The 18,735-nt window shown below is 38.3% G+C and overlaps 1 protein-coding gene across 1 annotated transcript; it reads left to right on the top strand.

Annotated features, from left to right (window-relative positions):
- The first annotated feature begins 203 nt into the window (after positions 1-203).
- On the top strand, positions 204-18,172 carry LOC123532188 (U-reduvitoxin-Pr11a-like). The gene is made up of 3 exons (XM_045313556.2): positions 204-363; positions 5,736-5,867; positions 17,981-18,172. The coding sequence occupies exons 1-3, from the start codon at positions 318-320 to the stop codon at positions 18,127-18,129; spliced, it is 327 nt and encodes a 108-aa protein (XP_045169491.1). The 5' UTR covers positions 204-317; the 3' UTR covers positions 18,130-18,172.
- Positions 18,173-18,735: the final 563 nt, after the last annotated feature.

The raw sequence follows: 18,735 nt of genomic DNA, 5'->3' as shown, positions 1-18,735 counted from the left end.
TACTTTCCTTATATTGAAGGTCAAAGACAGGATGGTCTAAACATTGTTGAATTCGGCATAATTCTAAACCTGGCAGAAGTGTTACATTGTAATGCCGACAATCAATTGCGTCCAACAAAATCCAAGGTCAACAATAATACATTGAAAAACATGTTTCGATTTGGCTGGGTCCACCAAGTACTATGTTCCAGTTATTGTTCAAGTTAAGATAAGAAATCATAAATTCAGTCAGCACACTTATAATTATATTGTTCCATATTCATCTACATTTTAACTTAAAGGAATTGTTCAGTTTAAAGAAGTAAAACAAACGGGAGATGTTGAAAATTTTGTGTTTATTAAGCGTTGCACTGTCAGCAAACGGTAAGTCATACTTTTGACAACAACCCTTACTTGGCTAATGCATATAAATGATTTTTCAATTAACAGTATGTCTTATTAATGAATACCACCTATATGAGTGCAGACATTTTTTCAAAAATACGTAAGCCCAATATTCATAGAAATGGTCGGATTTTCTCAAAAGATTAAAGAATGAACTTGATGATACTAGATGATTTTTCAACTGTGATTTGACCAGCACTTGTTTGTCGTACGGTCCTCTGTGAATGACAAAACAAATATTAAATCCTATACAGAAGCCATTCGTGAATAAATCAATAAGTCACTTATCTACAGAAGAGACAAAGAATAAATGCATGTTTGAATAATTGATAACAGTAAAATCGAATGAAGTTCTTTATAACCGTCTGTCGTGCTGTTGGCAAGCGAACATCAGAATTCTGCAATTTGGTCCACAGGGATCGTAAGTGTTCAATGGTTTTACTCCATAGTACTGAATATGCTGTTCATGACAGGTTATAAACAAGGCAGTCTGAAAGACAGCTAAATCCCCCGCCACTGCTATAGATAGTGAAAGGGTAAAACCTTTGATTTTAGCTGTGACCTTGACCTTGAACTGACATGGCTGACTCATGAATTCTGCACAACGTCTTGATGAGGTGATCATTTGACCAAAGTTTCATGAAAATCCTTCAAGGGGTTTAGGGGATACAGAGCTGAAACCTTTGACCTTCAGTTGTGACCTTGACCTTGAGTTGACATGGCTGACTCATGAGTTCTTGATGAGGTGATCATTTGACCCAAGTTTGATGAAAATCCTTCAAGGGGTTAAGGAGATACAGAGTGGACACCAAATGGAAGGCTCAAACCTTCGACCCTTAGTTGTGACCTTGATCTTGAGCTGGCATTGTTGACTCATCATTTCTGCATATCGTTCTGATGAGGTTATTATTTGACCCAAGTTTTATAAAAATCCTTTTTAAGGGGTTTAGGAGATATAGAGCGGACATGAAATGGAAGGCTCAAACCTTTGACCTTCAGTTGTGACCTTGACCTTGAGCCGACATGGCTGACTCATAAGTTCTGCACATTGCCTTGATGAGGTGATCGTTTGACCCAAGTTTGATGAAAATCCTTCAAGGGGTTAAAGAGGTATAGAGCGGACACAAAATGGAAGGTTCAAACCTTTAACCCTAAGTTGTGACCTTGACCTTGAGCCGGCATGACTGACTCATGTGTTCTGCACATCGTCTTGATGAGGTGATCATTTGACCCAAGTTTTATAAAATTCCTTCAAGGGGTTTAAGAGATATAGAGCGGACACGAAATGGAAGGTTCAAACCTTTGACCTTCAGTTGTGACCTTGACCTTGAGCCGACATGGCTGACTCATGGGGTCTGCACATCGCCTTGATGAGGTGATCGTTTGACCCAAGTTTGATGAAAATCCTTCAAGGGGTTTAGGAGATATAGAGCGGACACAAAATGGAAGGTTCAAACCTTTGACCCTAAGTTGTGACCTTGACCTTGAGCCGGCATGACTGACTCATGGGTTCTGCACATTGTCTTGATGAGGTGATCATTTGACCCAAGTTTTATAAAATTCCTTCAAGGGGTTTAAGAGATATAGAGCGGACACAAAAATGGAAGGCTCAAACCTTTGACCTTGAGTTGTGACCTTGACCCTGAACCGACAAGGCTGACTCATGGGTTCTGCACATCGTCTTGATGAGGTGATCATTTGATCCAAGTTTCATGAAAATCCTTCAAGGGGTTTAGGAGATATGGACCGGACACGATTTTGTTACGGACGGAAGGACGGACGCAGACCATTCCTATAATCCCTCCGCCACGGCGGGGGATTAAAAAAACAAGATAGAATATTCAGGACTTTTTTGGATATTTTGTCAGTGTTGTATTTATAAGATATAGGACAGCTGATAATTTAAAACGAACATGATGACCTGTGCTTTAATTCAATGGTAAATATCAGCAAGGGGGGGGGGGGATACATATAGCTATGCCATTTTCTTCTTGATGAATTACTTCTCTTTGATACAGAAATGTAATTAAATCATCTCGGTCGTTGAACTCCAAATAACCGGGACGACAGCGACAAAGACCAGATACAACAGTAATTATTATAAACGCGGTTATCCTACATTTAATCAATGCAATATATATTTAGTGTTTGAAATTTTTTTTTGTCCAATGGCATCGCAGTATTTTTCAAATTATCGGGAAATTTATTTTGGTAAATCAACATTTACTTCCAGACGTTTATTACCCAGTAAGTCATATACTGTAGGCGGAGCTTAAATTTGTAAACAAAAAATAATTTCAAACACTTAACAGGTTAGTGTTTATTAGTAAGCATTTATCAAATTAAATTGGTCGCGCGGCTGTGAAAAATATTATGCTGTTGATGCAGTTTCAGTAAACTTTGAATCAAATTAAATTTTCGCCAATTTTTCATCACTCTAAAACACACACAATCTTGAATATTAAGAGGTGTTATATTTTACTTTAGCTTCGTTAATTTTGGTTTTTGATTAACACATTCTTTTGTTACCAAGTATTGTATTTTGTGAAATAGACATTTGTTATACCTTCATAAAAAGCAGTATTCTATATGGATTTCGAATACAGTTTTTATTATTAGTGGCAGATATATATTTTAAATGAAATTCTAAGTAAATGAAAATATAACATGTTCCGCCAAATAGCTTAAAGAAAGTGGTCAATACATTTGAAAAATATGTAATGATTCTTTTAAACAAAACAGACGAGATCAATGTCATTCAACAGAATGGATACAACTTTCTTCATTACATGTTTTTCAGAGAATTATCAAAATATAAGAGTGAAATATATCTGATAGTTTCACAGTGAAAAATATCAAATTTACTTTTCACTGGTAATAAACTATTAAATGGATAAATGTAGTCAAAAATAAAATAAAAACAAAATTTGTTTTACATGTAATATTAAAATATCTTTCACTTATGAACGCCATATCTTATATTTTATGCCATGCTATGCCATGCGTGAAAATATACCATCGAGTGTTTTCACTCGAGAAAAAAAATTCAGTCTAAAACAAACAAACATCCTCTATTTCCTATTCAGTAACTTGATAAGATAAGTGATTTTAATGCTAATGTACAATGTAACTTTGCCTTAAAGGTTGGTTAGAAAAGTGGCCAATGTCTGTCTTTTCTTTACATTGAGCACAGGTAGTTATTTATATCAATATTGTATTCGATTAAGACAAATAAAATGCTCTAAAACAAAATCAATGATAAATATATCATAAGTCGTTGTACGCAGCTTCATAACAAATGATGTAACGAGAATACAGTGGCATTTATACACTCTTGTAATCTGGCATTGTTAAAAGATAAATACATTAGTTACTGCATTGTTGTATTTCTGTTCTTTCTATTCTGGTTTATGTTTTTGTACCCCTAGACAACAAAGTTGTAAGGTGGGTATACTGGTTTCAGGTTGTATGTCTGTCCGTCTGTCTGTCCGTAGACAGAATCTTGTGTATACCAACTCTCCTCATCCCCTTGACACAATTTAATGTAACTTCACAAAAATGATCAGTAACAACAGTAGTTGTGCATGGGGCATGTTAGGTTCTTTCAGAAAAATATTCTGCAGAGTTATGGGACTTTGTTTTTTGTTACTTTACTATATACATAAACACAATTTGTGCACACCATCCCTCCTCATCCCCTTGACACAATTTAATGAAACTTCAAACAAGTGATCAGTAACAACAGTAGTTGTGCATGGGGCATGTTAGGTTCTTTCAGGAAAAAAAATGCAGAGTTAAGGGACTTTGTTTTTTGTTAACATACTATGTACATACAGTCTGCATATGCAAACTTGTGCGCGCCTAATCTTCCGAACCCTTGCACACAATTTAATGAAACTTCACACAAGTGATCAGTACCAATCCTAGTTGTGCATGGTGCATGTTACGTTCTTTTAGATAAATATTCTGCAAAGTTATGGGACTTTGTTTGTTTTTTTTTTGTTAAAAAACTATGTACATACAGTCTGCATATGCAATCTTGTGCGCGCCTAATCTTCCGAACCCTTGCACACAAGTTAATGAAACTTAACACAAGTGATCAGTACCAACCCTAGTTGTGTATGGTGCATGTTACGTTCTTTAGATTAATATGCTGCAGAGTTATGGGACTTTGTTATTTGTTACTACACTGTATATATACAGTCTATATACATAGAGTCCACATAATTATGCAATCTTGTAAGGGTCAAATTGCAATATACTTTGTCAGTGCGTGCGGGGTGGTACATTTATCACATTTAGTGATAGCTCTAGTTAAATATCCTGCTCCGAATGTAGGCATTGACAAAACGATAAAATATGGTCTAAAATGGTAAACAGTCGGTTATGATCGAAGGACTTTATTTCTTGTTGTATTATAATTGTGCTACAGTAGCTCAGGGATATGTAAATTAATTGTACTTCATACTGAACCCTTGTTCTCTTGACTTTAAAGCTGGAAGCCCTAAAACCACCCTCCAAACCCCCTTGCTGCCATTCCACATTGTAATGCAATACAAAAAGAAAGTTACAATATTTTGTTTTATTATATACCTGTATAAATTCTGTAAAAAAACGGCTTGTATTTCACAAGTAAATACGAACAGGCAGAAAAAAATCCGTGTTGTACCTTTTGTATTTTATGTTGCCAGACTACTTTTATTAATATGCATGACCTGACACAGCTCTATAAATAGCGCAAATAAAATCCTCACTTTAAAGTTCCATTTTAACATCGTTCGTTCAATAACAAAACAACAGACAAAAAGGTGGAGGTATATAATAAAAGGGTCATTTTAACAGTAGCTAGATCTGGGATTTTGTATTCGGCTCTCGTGGATTCTGCAAGGTCGGATCATACTCGGCGATTGCGCGTCTCGTGTAATCCGGTCTGGCATAATTCAACTCGAGCTGAATACAGCATCCTAGATCGAGCTACTATTACAATAACCTTATTACATATGCCGTGCATTTCTTTTCAATGTGTCACCATGGATATATAACTTTATGTCCTTTGTCTGAAGTTATCGCTTAATCTTCAAGATGACTTAAGTAACTTTTATATCTGTTAATTTTTAAATCTTTTCACAATATTTAAGAGACGGTAACTTTGACAACATGACAAAAGTTTTAATCGTATACCTTAGTCTTCTCGAATATGAAAGACGGGACGGTCACGTAAACAAATAACCCACGTCTAAAAGAAAATGCTTTTAAAACGTAAATAGAAGTATCATTGGGTAGCAAAAATGCTGTTTTGCATGTTATTATGTTTTAACATATCATAAAAAATGTTTATATTGCTCACACAGCTCTCCAGGACTGCGACTATGATGGTACAATCCACAAAAGTGGTGATCGTTTCCCATCTAGTGACGGCTGCAACAACTGTTTCTGTACAAATGGTGCTGTAGCTTGTACCCTTAGGTTCTGCTTACCAAAAGGTAAGTTTCCCATCCAGTGACGGCTGCAACAACTCTTTCTGTACAAATGGTGCTGTAGTTTGTACTATCAGGTTCTGCTTACCAAAAGGTAAGTATTCTATCTAGTGACGACAGTAACAACTGTTTCTGTAAAATGGTGCTGTAGCATGTACTCTTAGGTTCTACTTACCAAAAGGTAAGTTTTCCTTCTAGTAACCACAGTAACAACTGTTTCTGTACAAATGGTGCTGAAGCTTGTACACTTAGGTTCCGCTTACCAAAAGGTACGTTTCCCATCTAATGACGGTTGCAACAACTGTATCTGTACATGTAAAATGGTGCTGTAGTATGTACTCTTATGTTCTGTCTACCAAAAGGTAAATATCCCATCTAGTGACGACAGCAACAACTGTTTCTGTACAAATGGTGCTGAAGCTTGTACACTTAGGTTCTGTCTACCAAAAGGTAAATATCCCATCTAGTGACGACAGCAACAACTGTTTCTGTACAAAAATGGTGCTGTAGCATGTACTCTTAGGTTCTGTCTACCAAAAGGTAAATATCCCATCTAGTGACGACAGCAACAACTGTTTCTGTACAAATGGTGCTGTAGCATGTACTCTTAGGTTCTGTCTACCAAAAGGTAAATATCCCATCTAGTGACGACAGCAACAACTGTTTCTGTACAAATGGTGCTGTAGCATGTACTCTTAGGTTCTGCTTACCAAAAGGTAAGTTTCCCATTCAGTGACGACAGCAACAACTGTTTCTGTAAAATGGTGCTGTAGCTTGTACTCTTTAGTTCTGCCTACCAAAAGGTAAGTTTCCTATCCAGTGAAGACTGCAACAACTGTTTCTGTAAAATGGTGCTGTAGCTTGTACTCTTTAGTTCTGCTTACCAAAAGGTAAGTTTCCTATCTAGTGAAGACTGCAACAACTATTTCTGTAAAATGGTGCTGTAGATTGTACTCTTAGGTCTTGGTTACCAAAAGGTAAGTTTCCTATCTAGTGGCGACTGCAACAACTGTTTCTGTAAAATGGTGCTGTAGCTTGTACTCTTAGGTTCTGCTTACCAAAAGGTAAGTTTCCTATCTAGTGATGGCTGCAACAACTGTTTCGGTAGAATGGTGCTGTAGCATGAACTCTTAGGTTTTGCTTACCAAAAGGTACGTTTCCTATCTAGTGACGACTGCAACAATTGCTTCTGTACAAATTTTGCTGTAGCTTGTACTCATTTTGCTTACCAAAAGGTAAGTTTCCTATCCAGTGATGGCTACAATAACTGTTTCTGTAAAATGGTGCTGTAGCTTATACTCTCAGGTTCTGCTTACCAAAAGGTACGTTTCCCATCCAGTGCAACAACTATTTCTGTACAAATGGTGCTGTAGCCTGTACTCTTATGATCTGCTTACCAAAAGGTAAATGTATGTTTTCTATCTAGTGACGACAGCAACAACTGTTTTGTACAAGTTTTTCTGTAGCTTGTACTCATAGGTTCTGCATACCAAAAGGTAAGTTTCCCATCCAGTGATGACTGCAACAACTGTTTCGGTAAAATGGTGCTGTAGCTTGTACTCTTAGGTTCTCCTTACCAGCAGGTAAGTTTCCTATCCAGTTATGGCTGCAACAATTGTTTCGGTAAAATGGTGCTGCTGTAGCATGTACTCTTAGGTTCTGCTTACCAAAAGGTAAGTTTTCTATCTTGTGACGACTGCAACAACTGTTTCTGTACAAATATTGCTCTAGCTTGTACTCTTAGGTTCTGCTTACCAAAAGGTAAGTTTACCATCCAGAGATGGCTGCAACAACTGTTTCTGCACAAATGGTGCTATAGCTTGTACTCTTACGTTCTGCTTTCCAAAAGGTACGTTTTCTATCCAGTGACGACTGCAACAAATATTTCTGTACAAATGATGCTGTAGCTTGTACTCTAATGTTCTGCTAAAAAACAGGTATGTTTCCCATCTAGTGACGGTTGCAACAACTGTTTCTGTACAAATGGTGCTGAAGCTTGTACTCTTAAGTTCTGCTTGCCAAAAGGAAAGTCTCCCATCCAGTGACGGCTGTAACAACTGTTTCTGAACAAATGGTGCAGTAGGTTCTGCTTACCAAATGGTAAATTTCCCATCCAGTGACGGCTGCAACAACTGTTTCTGTACAAATGGTGCTGTAGCTTGTAGTCTTAGGTTCAGCTGACCAAAAGTTAAATTTCCCAACGAGTGACCGCTGCAACAACTGTTCTGTATTACTGGTGCTGAAGCTTGTACTCTTAGGTTCTGCTTACCAAAAGGTAAGATTCCCATCCAGTGACGACTGCAACAACTGTTTCTGTACAAATGGTGCTGTAGCATGTACTCTTAGGTTCTCCTTACCAAAAGATAAGTTTCCCATTCAGTGACGACTGTAACAACTGTTTCTGAACAAATGGTGCTGTAGCTTGTACTCTTAGGTTCTGCTTACCAAAAGGTAAGTTTCCCATCCAGTGACGACTGCAACAACTGTTTCTGTACAAATGGTGCTGTAGCATGTACTCTTAGGTTCTCCTTACCAAAAGATAAGTTTCCCATTCAGTGACGACAGCAACAACTGTTTCTGTAAAATGTTGCTGTAGATTGTACTCTTAGGTTCTGCCTACCAAAAGGTAAGTTTTCTATCTTGTGACGACTGCAACAACTGTTTCTGTACAAATATTGCTCTAGCTTGTACTCTTAGGTTCTGCTTACCAAAAGGTAAGTTTACCATCCAGAGATGGCTGCAACAACTGTTTCTGCACAAATGGTGCTATAGCTTGTACTCTTACGTTCTGCTTTCCAAAAGGTACGTTTTCTATCCAGTGACGACTGCAACAAATATTTCTGTACAAATGATGCTGTAGCTTGTACTCTAAGGTTCTGCTAAAAAACAGGTATTTTTCCCATCTAGTGACGGTTGCAACAACTGTTTCTGTACAAATGGTGCTGAAGCTTATACTCTTAAGTTCTGCTTGCCAAAAGGAAAGTCTCCCATCCAGTGACGGCTGTAACAACTGTTTCTGAACAAATGGTGCAGTAGGTTCTGCTTACCAAATGGTAAATTTCCCATCCACTGACGGCTGCAACAACTGTTTCTGTACAAATGGTGCTGTAGCTTGTAGTCTTAGGTTCAGCTGACCAAAAGTTAAATTTCCCAACGAGTGACCGCTGCAACAACTGTTTCTGTATTACTGGTGCTGAAGCTTGTACTCTTAGGTTCTGCTTACCAAAAGGTAAGATTCCCATCCAGTGACGACTGCAACAACTGTTTCTGTACAAATGGTGCTGTAGCATGTACTCTTAGGTTCTCCTTACCAAAAGATAAGTTTCCCATTCAATGACGACTGTAACAACTGTTTCTGAACAAATGGTGCTGTAGCTTGTACTCTTAGGTTCTGCTTACCAAAAGGTAAGTTTACCATCCAGAGATGGCTGCAACAACTGTTTCTGCACAAATGGTGCTATAGCTTGTACTCTTACGTTCTGCTTTCCAAAAGGTACGTTTTCTATCCAGTGACGACTGCAACAAATATTTCTGTACAAATGATGCTGTAGCTTGTACTCTAAGGTTCTGCTAAAAAACAGGTATGTTTCCCATCTAGTGACGGTTGCAACAACTGTTTCTGTACAAATGGTGCTGAAGCTTGTACTCTTAAGTTCTGCTTGCCAAAAGGAAAGTCTCCCATCCAGTGACGGCTGTAACAACTGTTTCTGAACAAATGGTGCAGTAGGTTTGCTTACCAAATGGTAAATTTCCCATCCAGTGACGGCTGCAACAACTGTTTCTGTACAAATGGTGCTGTAGCTTGTAGTCTTAGGTTCAGCTGACCAAAAGTTAAATTTCCCAACGAGTGACCGCTGCAACAACTGTTTCTGTATAACTGGTGCTGAAGCTTATACTCTTAGGTTCTGCTTACCAAAAGGTAAGATTCCCATCCAATGACGACTGCAACAACTGTTTCTGTACAAATGGTGCTGTAGCATGTATTCTTAGGTTGTCCTTACCAAAAGATAAGTTTCCCATTCAGTGACGACTGTAACAACTGTTTCTGAACAAATGGTGCTGTAGCTTGTACTCTTAGGTTCTGCTTACCAAAAGGTAAGTTTCCCATCCAGTGACGACTGCAACAACTGTTTCTGTACAAATGGTGCTGTAGCATGTACTCTTAGGTTCTCTTACCAAAAGATAAGTTTCCCATTCAGTGACGACAGCAACAACTGTTTCTGTAAAATGTTGCTGTAGATTGTACTCTTAGGTTCTGCCTACCAAAAGGTAAGTTTCCATCTAGTGAGACTGCAACAACTGTTTCTGTAAAATGGTGCTGTAGCTTGTACCTTAGGTTCTGCTTACGAAAAGGTAAGTTTCCATCAGTGAAGACTGCAACAACTGTTTCTGTAAAATGGTGCTTAGCATTGTACTCTTAGGTTCTGCTTACCAAAAGGTAAGTTTCCATCCAGTGAAGACGCAACAACTGTTTCTGTAGAATGGTGCTGTAGCTTGTACTCTTTAGGTTCTGCTTACCTAAAAGGTAAGTTTCCTATCTAGTGAGACTGCAACAACTGTTTCTGTAAAATGGTGCTTAGCTTGTACTTTTAGGTTCTGCTTACCAAAAGGTAAGTTTCCTATCTAGTGAATGCTGCAACAACTTTTCTGTAAAATGGTGCTGTAGCATGTACTCTTAGGTTCTGTTACCAAAAGGTAAGTTTCCTATTCAGTGACGACTGCAACAACTGTTTCTGTAAAATGGTGCAGTAGCTGTACTCTTAGGTTCTGCTTACCAAAAGGTAAGTTTCCATCAGTGGCGCTGCAACATCTTTTCTGTAAAATGGTGCTGTACATGTACTCTTAGGTTTGCTTACCAAAAGGGTAGTTTTCCATCAGTGAAGACTTTGCAACAACGGTTTCTGTAAAGCTTACCAAGGTATTCCTATCTATGACGACGCAAAACTGCTTCTGTAAAATTTGCTGTAGCTTGTACTCATTCTGCTTAGCAAAAGGTAAGTTTCCATCCAGTGTGGCTAACAACAGTTTTCTGTAAAATGGTGCTGTAGCTTGTACTCTTAGTTCTGCTTACCAAAAGGTAAGTTTTCTATCTATGACGACGCAACAACTGCTTCTGTACAAATTTTGCTGTAGCTTGTACTCATATCTGCTTTACCAAAAGGTAAGTTTCTATCCAGTGATGGCTACAACAAACTGTTCTGTAAAATGGTGCTGTAGCTTTACTCTGGTTCTGCCTTTACCAAATGTAAGTTTCCTACCAGTGACGCCTGTTCTAATGGTCAATGTAGCATGTACTCTTAGGTTCGCTTACCAAAAGGTAAGTTTTCATCATGGAGCTGCAACAACTGTTTCTGTACAAATGTGCTCTAGCTTGTACTCTTAGTTCTGCTACAAAAGGTAAGTTTCCTATCCAGTGATGGCTGCAACAACTGTTTCTGTACAAATGGTGCTATAGCTTGTACTCTTACGTTCTCTTTCCAAAAGGTAGTTTTCTATCCAGTGACGGACGCAACAAATGTTTTGTACAAATGGTGCTGTAGTTGTACTATTGGTTCTGCTACAAAAAGGTAAGTTCCCATCTAGTGACGGTTGCAACACTTTTCTGTACAAATGGTGCTGAAGCTTGTACTCTTAAGTTCTGCTTACCAAAAGGTAAGTTTCCCTCCGTGACGGCTGTAACAACTGTTTCTGAACAAATGGTGCTGTACTAGGTTCTGCTATACAAATGGTAAATTCCCATCCAGGTATAGACGGCTGCAACAACTGTTTGTGTACAAAGGTGCTGTAGTTGTATCTTAGGTTCTAGCTTACAAAAAGTAAATTCCCATCGAGTGACGCTGCAACAACTGTTCTGTACAAATGGTGCTGTAGCTTGTACTCTTAGGTTCTGCTTACCAAAAGGTAAATTTCCATCCAGTAACGACTGTAACAACTGTTTCTGTACAAATGGTGCTGTAGCATGTACTCTTGGTTCTGCCTTACCAAAAGTAAGTTTCCCATCCAGTGACGACTGCAACAACTGTTTCTGTACAAATGGTGCTGTAGCATGTACTCTTAGGTTCTGCTTACAAAAGGTAAGTTTCCTATCAGTGACGACGCAACAACTGTTTCTGTACAAAATGGTGCTGTAGCATGTACTCTTATTCTGCTTACAAAAGTAAGTTCCCATCAGTGACGACAGCAACAACTGTTTCTGTAAAATGTTGCTGTAGATTGTACTCTTAGTTCTGCCTACCAAAAGGTAAGTTTTCTATCTTGTGACGACTGCAACAACTGTTTCTGTACAAATATGCTCTAGCTTGTACTCTTAGGTTCTGCTTACCAAAAGGTAAGTTTACCATCCAGAGATGGCTGCAACAACTGTTTCTGCACAAATGGTGCTATAGCTTGTACTCTTACGTTCTGCTTTCCAAAAGGTACGTTTTCTATCCAGTGACGACTGCAACAATATTTCTGTACAAATGATGCTGTAGCTTGTACTCTAAGGTTCTGCTAAAAAACAGGTATTTTTCCCATCTAGTGACGTTGCAACAACTGTTTCTGTACAAATGGTGCGAAGCTTTACTCTTAAGTTCTGCTTGCCAAAAGGAAAGTCTCCCATCCAGTGACGGCTGTAACAACTGTTTCTGAACAAATGGTGCAGTAGGTTCTGCTTACCAAATGGTAAATTTCCCATCCACTGACGGCTGCAACAACTGTTTCTGTACAAATGGTGCTGTAGCTTGTAGTCTTAGGTTCAGCTGACCAAAAGTTAAATTTCCCAACGAGTGACCGCTGCAACAACTGTTTCTGTATTACTGGTGCTGAAGCTTGTACTCTTAGGTTCTGCTTACCAAAAGGTAAGATTCCCATCCAGTGACGACTGCAACAACTGTTTCTGTACAAATGGTGCTGTAGCATGTACTCTTAGGTTCTCCTTACCAAAAGATAAGTTTCCCATTCAATGACGACTGTAACAACTGTTTCTGAACAAATGGTGCTGTAGCTTGTACTCTTAGGTTCTGCTTACCAAAAGGTAAGTTTACCATCCAGAGATGGCTGCAACAACTGTTTCTGCACAAATGGTGCTATAGCTTGTACTCTTACGTTCTGCTTTCCAAAAGGTACGTTTTCTATCCAGTGACGACTGCAACAAATATTTCTGTACAAATGATGCTGTAGCTTGTACTCTAAGGTTCTGCTAAAAACAGGTATGTTTCCCATCTAGTGACGGTTGCAACAACTGTTTCTGTACAAATGGTGCTGAAGCTTGTACTCTTAAGTTCTGCTTGCCAAAAGGAAAGTCTCCCATCCAGTGACGGCTGTAACAACTGTTTCTGAACAAATGGTGCAGTAGGTTCTGCTTACCAAATGGTAAATTTCCCATCCAGTGACGGCTGCAACAACTGTTTCTGTACAAATGGTGCTGTAGCTTGTAGTCTTAGGTTCAGCTGACCAAAAGTTAAATTTCCCAACGAGTGACCGCTGCAACAACTGTTTCTGTATAACTGGTGCTGAAGCTTATACTCTTAGGTTCTGCTTACCAAAAGGTAAGATTCCCATCCAATGACGACTGCAACAACTGTTTCTGTACAAATGGTGCTGTAGCATGTATTCTTAGGTTCTCCTTACCAAAAGATAAGTTTCCCATTCAGTGACGACTGTAACAACTGTTTCTGAACAAATGGTGCTGTAGCTTGTACTCTTAGGTTCTGCTTACCAAAAGGTAAGTTTCCCATCCAGTGACGACTGCAACAACTGTTTCTGTACAAATGGTGCTGTAGCATGTACTCTTAGGTTCTCCTTACCAAAAGATAAGTTTCCCATTCAGTGACGACAGCAACAACTGTTTCTGTAAAATGTTGCTGTAGATTGTACTCTTAGGTTCTGCCTACCAAAAGGTAAGTTTCCTATCTAGTGAAGACTGCAACAACTGTTTCTGTAAAATGTTGCTGTAGCTTGTACCCTTAGGTTCTGCTTACGAAAAGGTAAGTTTCCTATCAAGTGAAGACTGCAACAACTGTTTCTGTAAAATGGTGCTTTAGCTTGTACTCTTAGGTTCTGCTTACCAAAAGGTAAGTTTCCTATCCAGTGAAGACTGCAACAACTGTTTCGGTAGAATGGTGCTGTAGCTTGTACTCTTAGGTTCTGCTTACTAAAATGTAAGTTTCCTATCTAGTGACGACTGCAACAACTGTTTCTGTAAAATGGTGCTATAGCTTGTACTTTTAGGTTCTGCTTACCAAAAGGTAAGTTTCCTATCCAGTGATGGCTGCAACAACTGTTTCTGTACAAATGGTGCTGTAGCATGTACTCTTAGGTTCTGCTTACCAAAAGATAAGTTTCCCATTCAGTGACGACAGCAACAACTGTTTCTGTAAAATGGTGCAGTAGCATGTACTCCTAGGTTCTGCTTACCGAAAAGGTAAGTTTTCCATCAAGTGACGACTGCAACTTCTTTTTCTGTAAAATGGTGCTGTAACATGTACTCTTAGGTTCTGCTTACCAAAAGGGTAAGTTTTCCATCAAGTGAAGACTGCAACAACGGTTTCTGTAAAAGGTAAGTTTCCTATCTAATGACGACTGCAACAACTGCTTCTGTACAAATTTTGCTGTAGCTTGTACTCATTCTGCTTAGCAAAAGGTAAGTTTACTATCCAGTGATGGCTACAACAGCTGTTTCTGTAAAATGGTGCTGTAGCTTGTACTCTTAGGTTCTGCTTACCAAAAGGTAAGTTTCCTATCTAATGACGACTGCAACAACTGCTTCTGTACAAATTTTGCTGTAGCTTGTACTCAATCTGCTTACCAAAAGGTAAGTTTACTATCCAGTGATGGCTACAACAACTGCTTCTGTAAAATGGTGCTGTAGCCTGTACTCACTGGTTCTGCCTACCAAAATGTAAGTTCCTAGCCAGTGACGGCCTGTATAGATGACAATGTAGCATGTACTCTTAGGTTCGGCTTACCAAAAGGTAAGTTTCCCATCCAGTGATGGCTGCAACAACTGTTTCTGTACAAATGGTGCTCTAGCTTGTTCTCCTATGTTCTGCATACAAAAAGGTAAGTTTCCTATCCAGTGATGGCTGCAACAACTGTTTCTGTACAAATGGTGCTATAGCTTGTACTCTTACGTTCTCCTTTCCAAAAGGTAGGTTTTCTATCCAGTGACGGCAGCAACAACTGTTTGTGTACAAATGGTGCTGTAGTTTGTACTATTAGGTTCTGCTTACAAAAAGGTAAGTCTCCCATCTAGTGACGGTTGCAACTATTTCTGTTCAAATGGTGCTGAAGCTTGTACTCTTAAGTTCTGCTTACCAAAAGGTAAGTTTCCCTTCCTGTGACGGCTGTATAACAACTATTTCTGAACAAATGGTGCTGTAACCCTTAGGTTCTGCTTATCAAATGGTAAATATCCCATCCAGGTTTTCTATCCAGTGACGGCTGCAACAACTGTTTGTGTACAACGGGTGCTGTAGTTTGTACTATTAGGTTCTGCTTACAAAAAGGTAAGTCTCCCATCGAGTGACGACTGCAACAACTGTTTCTGTACAAATGGTGCTGTAGCTTGTACTCTTAGGTTCTACTTACCAAAAGGTAAATTTTCCATCGAGTAACGGCTGTAACAACTGTTTCTGAACAAATGGTGCTGTAGCTTGTACTCTTGGGTTCTGCTTACCAAAAGGTAAGTTTCCCATCCAGTGACGACTGCAACAACTGTTTCTGTACAAATGGTGCTGTAGCATGTACTCTTAGGCTCTGCTTACAAAAAGGTAAGTTTCCTATATAGTGACGAGAGCAACAACTGTTTCTGCAAAATGGTGCTGTAGCTTGTACTCTTTATTTCTGCATACAAGATGGTAAGCTTCCCGTCCAGTGATGACTGCAGCAACTGTTTCTGTACAAATGGTGCTGTAGCTTGTTCTCTCAGTACCAAAAGGTAAGTTTTCTATCTAGTGACGACTGATGCAACTGTTTCTGTAAAATGGTGCTGTAGCATGTACTCTTAGGTTCTGTTTACCAAAAGGTAAGTTTTCTATCTAGTGACGACTGCAACAACTGTTTCTGTACAATTTTTTCTGTAGCTTAAACTCATAGGTTCTGCATACCAAAAGGTAAGTTTTCTATCCAGTGATGGCTGCAGCAACTGTTTCGGTAAAATGTTGCTGTAGCTTGTACTCTTAGGTTCTGCTTACCAAAAGGTAAGTTTACCATCCAGCGATGGCTGCAACAACTGTTTCTGTTCAAATGATGCTATAGCTTGTACTCTTAGGTTCTACTTTCCAAAAGGTAAGCGTTCTATCCAGTGACGGCGGCAACAACTGTTTCTGTACAAATGGTGCTGTAGCTTGTACTCTTAGATTCTGCTTACAAAAAGGTAAGTTTCCTATCTAGTGACGGTTGCAACAACGGTTTCTGTACAAATGGTGCTGAAGCTTGTACTCTAAAGTTCTGCTTACCAAATGGTAAGTTTTCCATCCAGTGACGGCTGCAACAACTGTTTCTGTACAAATTGTGCTGTAGCTTGTACTCTTAGGTTCTGCTTACCAGAAGGTACATTTCCCATCCAGTTACGGATGCAAAAACTGTTTCTGTATAAATTGTGCTGTAGCTTGTACTCTTAGGTTCTGCTAAGCAGAAGGTAAATTTCCCATCCAGTTACGGCTGCAACAATTGTTTCTGTACAAATGGTACTGAAGCTTGTACTCTTAGGTTCTGCTTACCAAAAGGTAAGTTTCCCATCAAGTGACGGCAGCAACAACTGTTTCTGTACAAATGGTACAGCAGCTTGTACCGTCGAGCTCTGTGAACCTGTTGGTACGTGGTCAATGTCGTTAACAAATGTTTTGTACCAATCATTTTGTAGTTTGTACCATCGAGCTATGTTGGCCTAAATGTAAGTGAACAATATCAGTAACAATAAGCTTTTTAAATGGTACTTAAATGTTGCCCCTCAAGTTCTACCATCCTAAAGGTATTTTGACAAGATTAATATTATTAAATGTTTTGTATAAATGATGCTGCAGCATATATATATGGATGTTCCATCTATGAGTTGACAATATCAATGGTTCTGATGACCGCGTCAACAACTATTTCAGTAGTGATATATAGTGTTCCAATAGGTTCTTCTTAACTAAACATATAATAACAATATCAACTATGCTTTAACATCAGTGTTATGTGCAAATGGTGCCATAGCTGTATTTTAGTGTTTAGAAGTGTTCGTGTTACAAACTGTGTATTGAAATTCGATTTCTATGTACTAAAAGTTTATGGTGTATGGATTGTGGTATGGTAACATGTTCATTTATAACGTTTTCGTTAAGACGTAGTTATGTATTCGCAGAAAGTTGTTTGCTATTGGAATACACGTGTACATTTAACTATTATTATGTCTATACATTTCATTTGTCAATTTTATATACATTATAGCTTCGTTCATCTAACTCGGTTTATTTAAGGTTTGAGGACATGCTCGCCTATATAACGACAGTTCATGTTTAAACGTTGTTCCAGTTTATGTACAGATTTAATTGTATTAACATATTTAATTGCTGATGTTTTGATTCTGCTGCATAAGAATGGTTTTCATGTATTTTTTCTCAATGTTGATTTACGTTTACGTTGAATGTCAAGTTATGTTCTTCCAACAATAGTTTGACGCCTTTAGGCAATGTTTTAAGATAGTTCTGCGCGTTTGATAAACTGGAGCAATGGCATAGCCTGGAACTGGTATACAGAAATTAAAAGAAGAAAGAAGTTTATGAGTAAATGGCAACCAGTTAGTAACTTTCTTAAGATGAAATATTGAATTTAAACGTTAAATAATATTTTATATATATATTATTGTCAATCATATTTTTTCAAATCTGTCAGGCAGAACATCACACGCGCGACCCCATTTTTTATTTAGCGAATTTTGTAAGTATATTCTGAAGTTCAGAAAATCAGGGTTTATTCAAATTCCACCTAGTAGAAAAGATTTTAATCAAGACGTGCAGAACTACCTCAATATACAACTTTACATATTTACATGTTTTGACCTTGTAATTTGATAATTTCAAAACACTTTTCTCTTTTAGTATTACCCGTAGCGTCATTTTAAAGCTGAATCCACATTATTCTTTTGTTTCAAGTCACGTGTAACTATGGAAACCACACGTACCACGAAGGAGAATCTTTCAAGGCACTAGACGGTTGCAACACATGTGGGTGTCATCAGGGTATGATAATATGCACTGAGATGTTCTGTTTACCAGTGGAAAAAGTTCCTGAAAATGTTTAAATGATATGGAAAATAAAAACCAAAATAAACGACTCTACTTCTATCGGTGTACCTTATCTTTACGTTTGTGTCGATGTAAGGCTGATTAATTGTATCAAGGTGACAGTGACTGAGATCGTGACTTGGTGTAGATCAAGGTTACAGTGACTGAGAACGTGTATTATCAAGGTGACAGTGACTGAGATCGTGTATTATCAAGGTGACAGTGACTGAGATCGTGTATTATCAAGGTGACAGAGACTGATATGTAATAGTTATAGTATGTGTGAGAGTGTATTACCAGGATATATCAGAGCTAGGGGTACATCTCGGTATTTTTCTCTGCACATATCTGTCTCGGCCTACCGGCCTCGACGATATGTGCAGAGAAAAATACCGAGATGTTCCCCTAGCTCTGATATATCCTCGTAACACACGAGCATCACATATTATAACTGTTTTATCACAAAGTTTTATCATTAAAATTTATATATTATTTTCATTTAAATTTGTTAATTATTAGTTTTACTCTTTTGATTCCCTTTCTGCGCCTCGCTGACTGAAACACTAAAACTTCTGTTATAGAAAATGTGTTCCCCAGATAAAAGTATCCAACAGATGTCTGCA

The sequence above is a fragment of the Mercenaria mercenaria genome, chromosome 11, assembly GCF_021730395.1.
Source record: "Mercenaria mercenaria strain notata chromosome 11, MADL_Memer_1, whole genome shotgun sequence".
Classification (NCBI taxonomy): domain Eukaryota; kingdom Metazoa; phylum Mollusca; class Bivalvia; order Venerida; family Veneridae; genus Mercenaria; species Mercenaria mercenaria.
This window is presented reverse-complemented; position numbering and strand designations above follow the sequence as displayed.

What these genes read in the sequence shown, in the direction of transcription:
- LOC123532188 (XM_045313556.2), top strand. Translation starts at nt 318, where the DNA reads ATGTTGAAAATTTTGTGTTTATTAAGCGTTGCACTGTCAGCAAACG. An exon ending in CGTTGCACTGTCAGCAAACG is followed by an intron (nt 364 to 5,735) that starts GTAAGTCATACT and finishes TTGCTCACACAG; the next exon opens with CTCTCCAGGACTGCGACTAT. An exon ending in TAGGTTCTGCTTACCAAAAG is followed by an intron (nt 5,868 to 17,980) that starts GTAAGTTTCCCA and finishes TTTTGTTTCAAG; the next exon opens with TCACGTGTAACTATGGAAAC.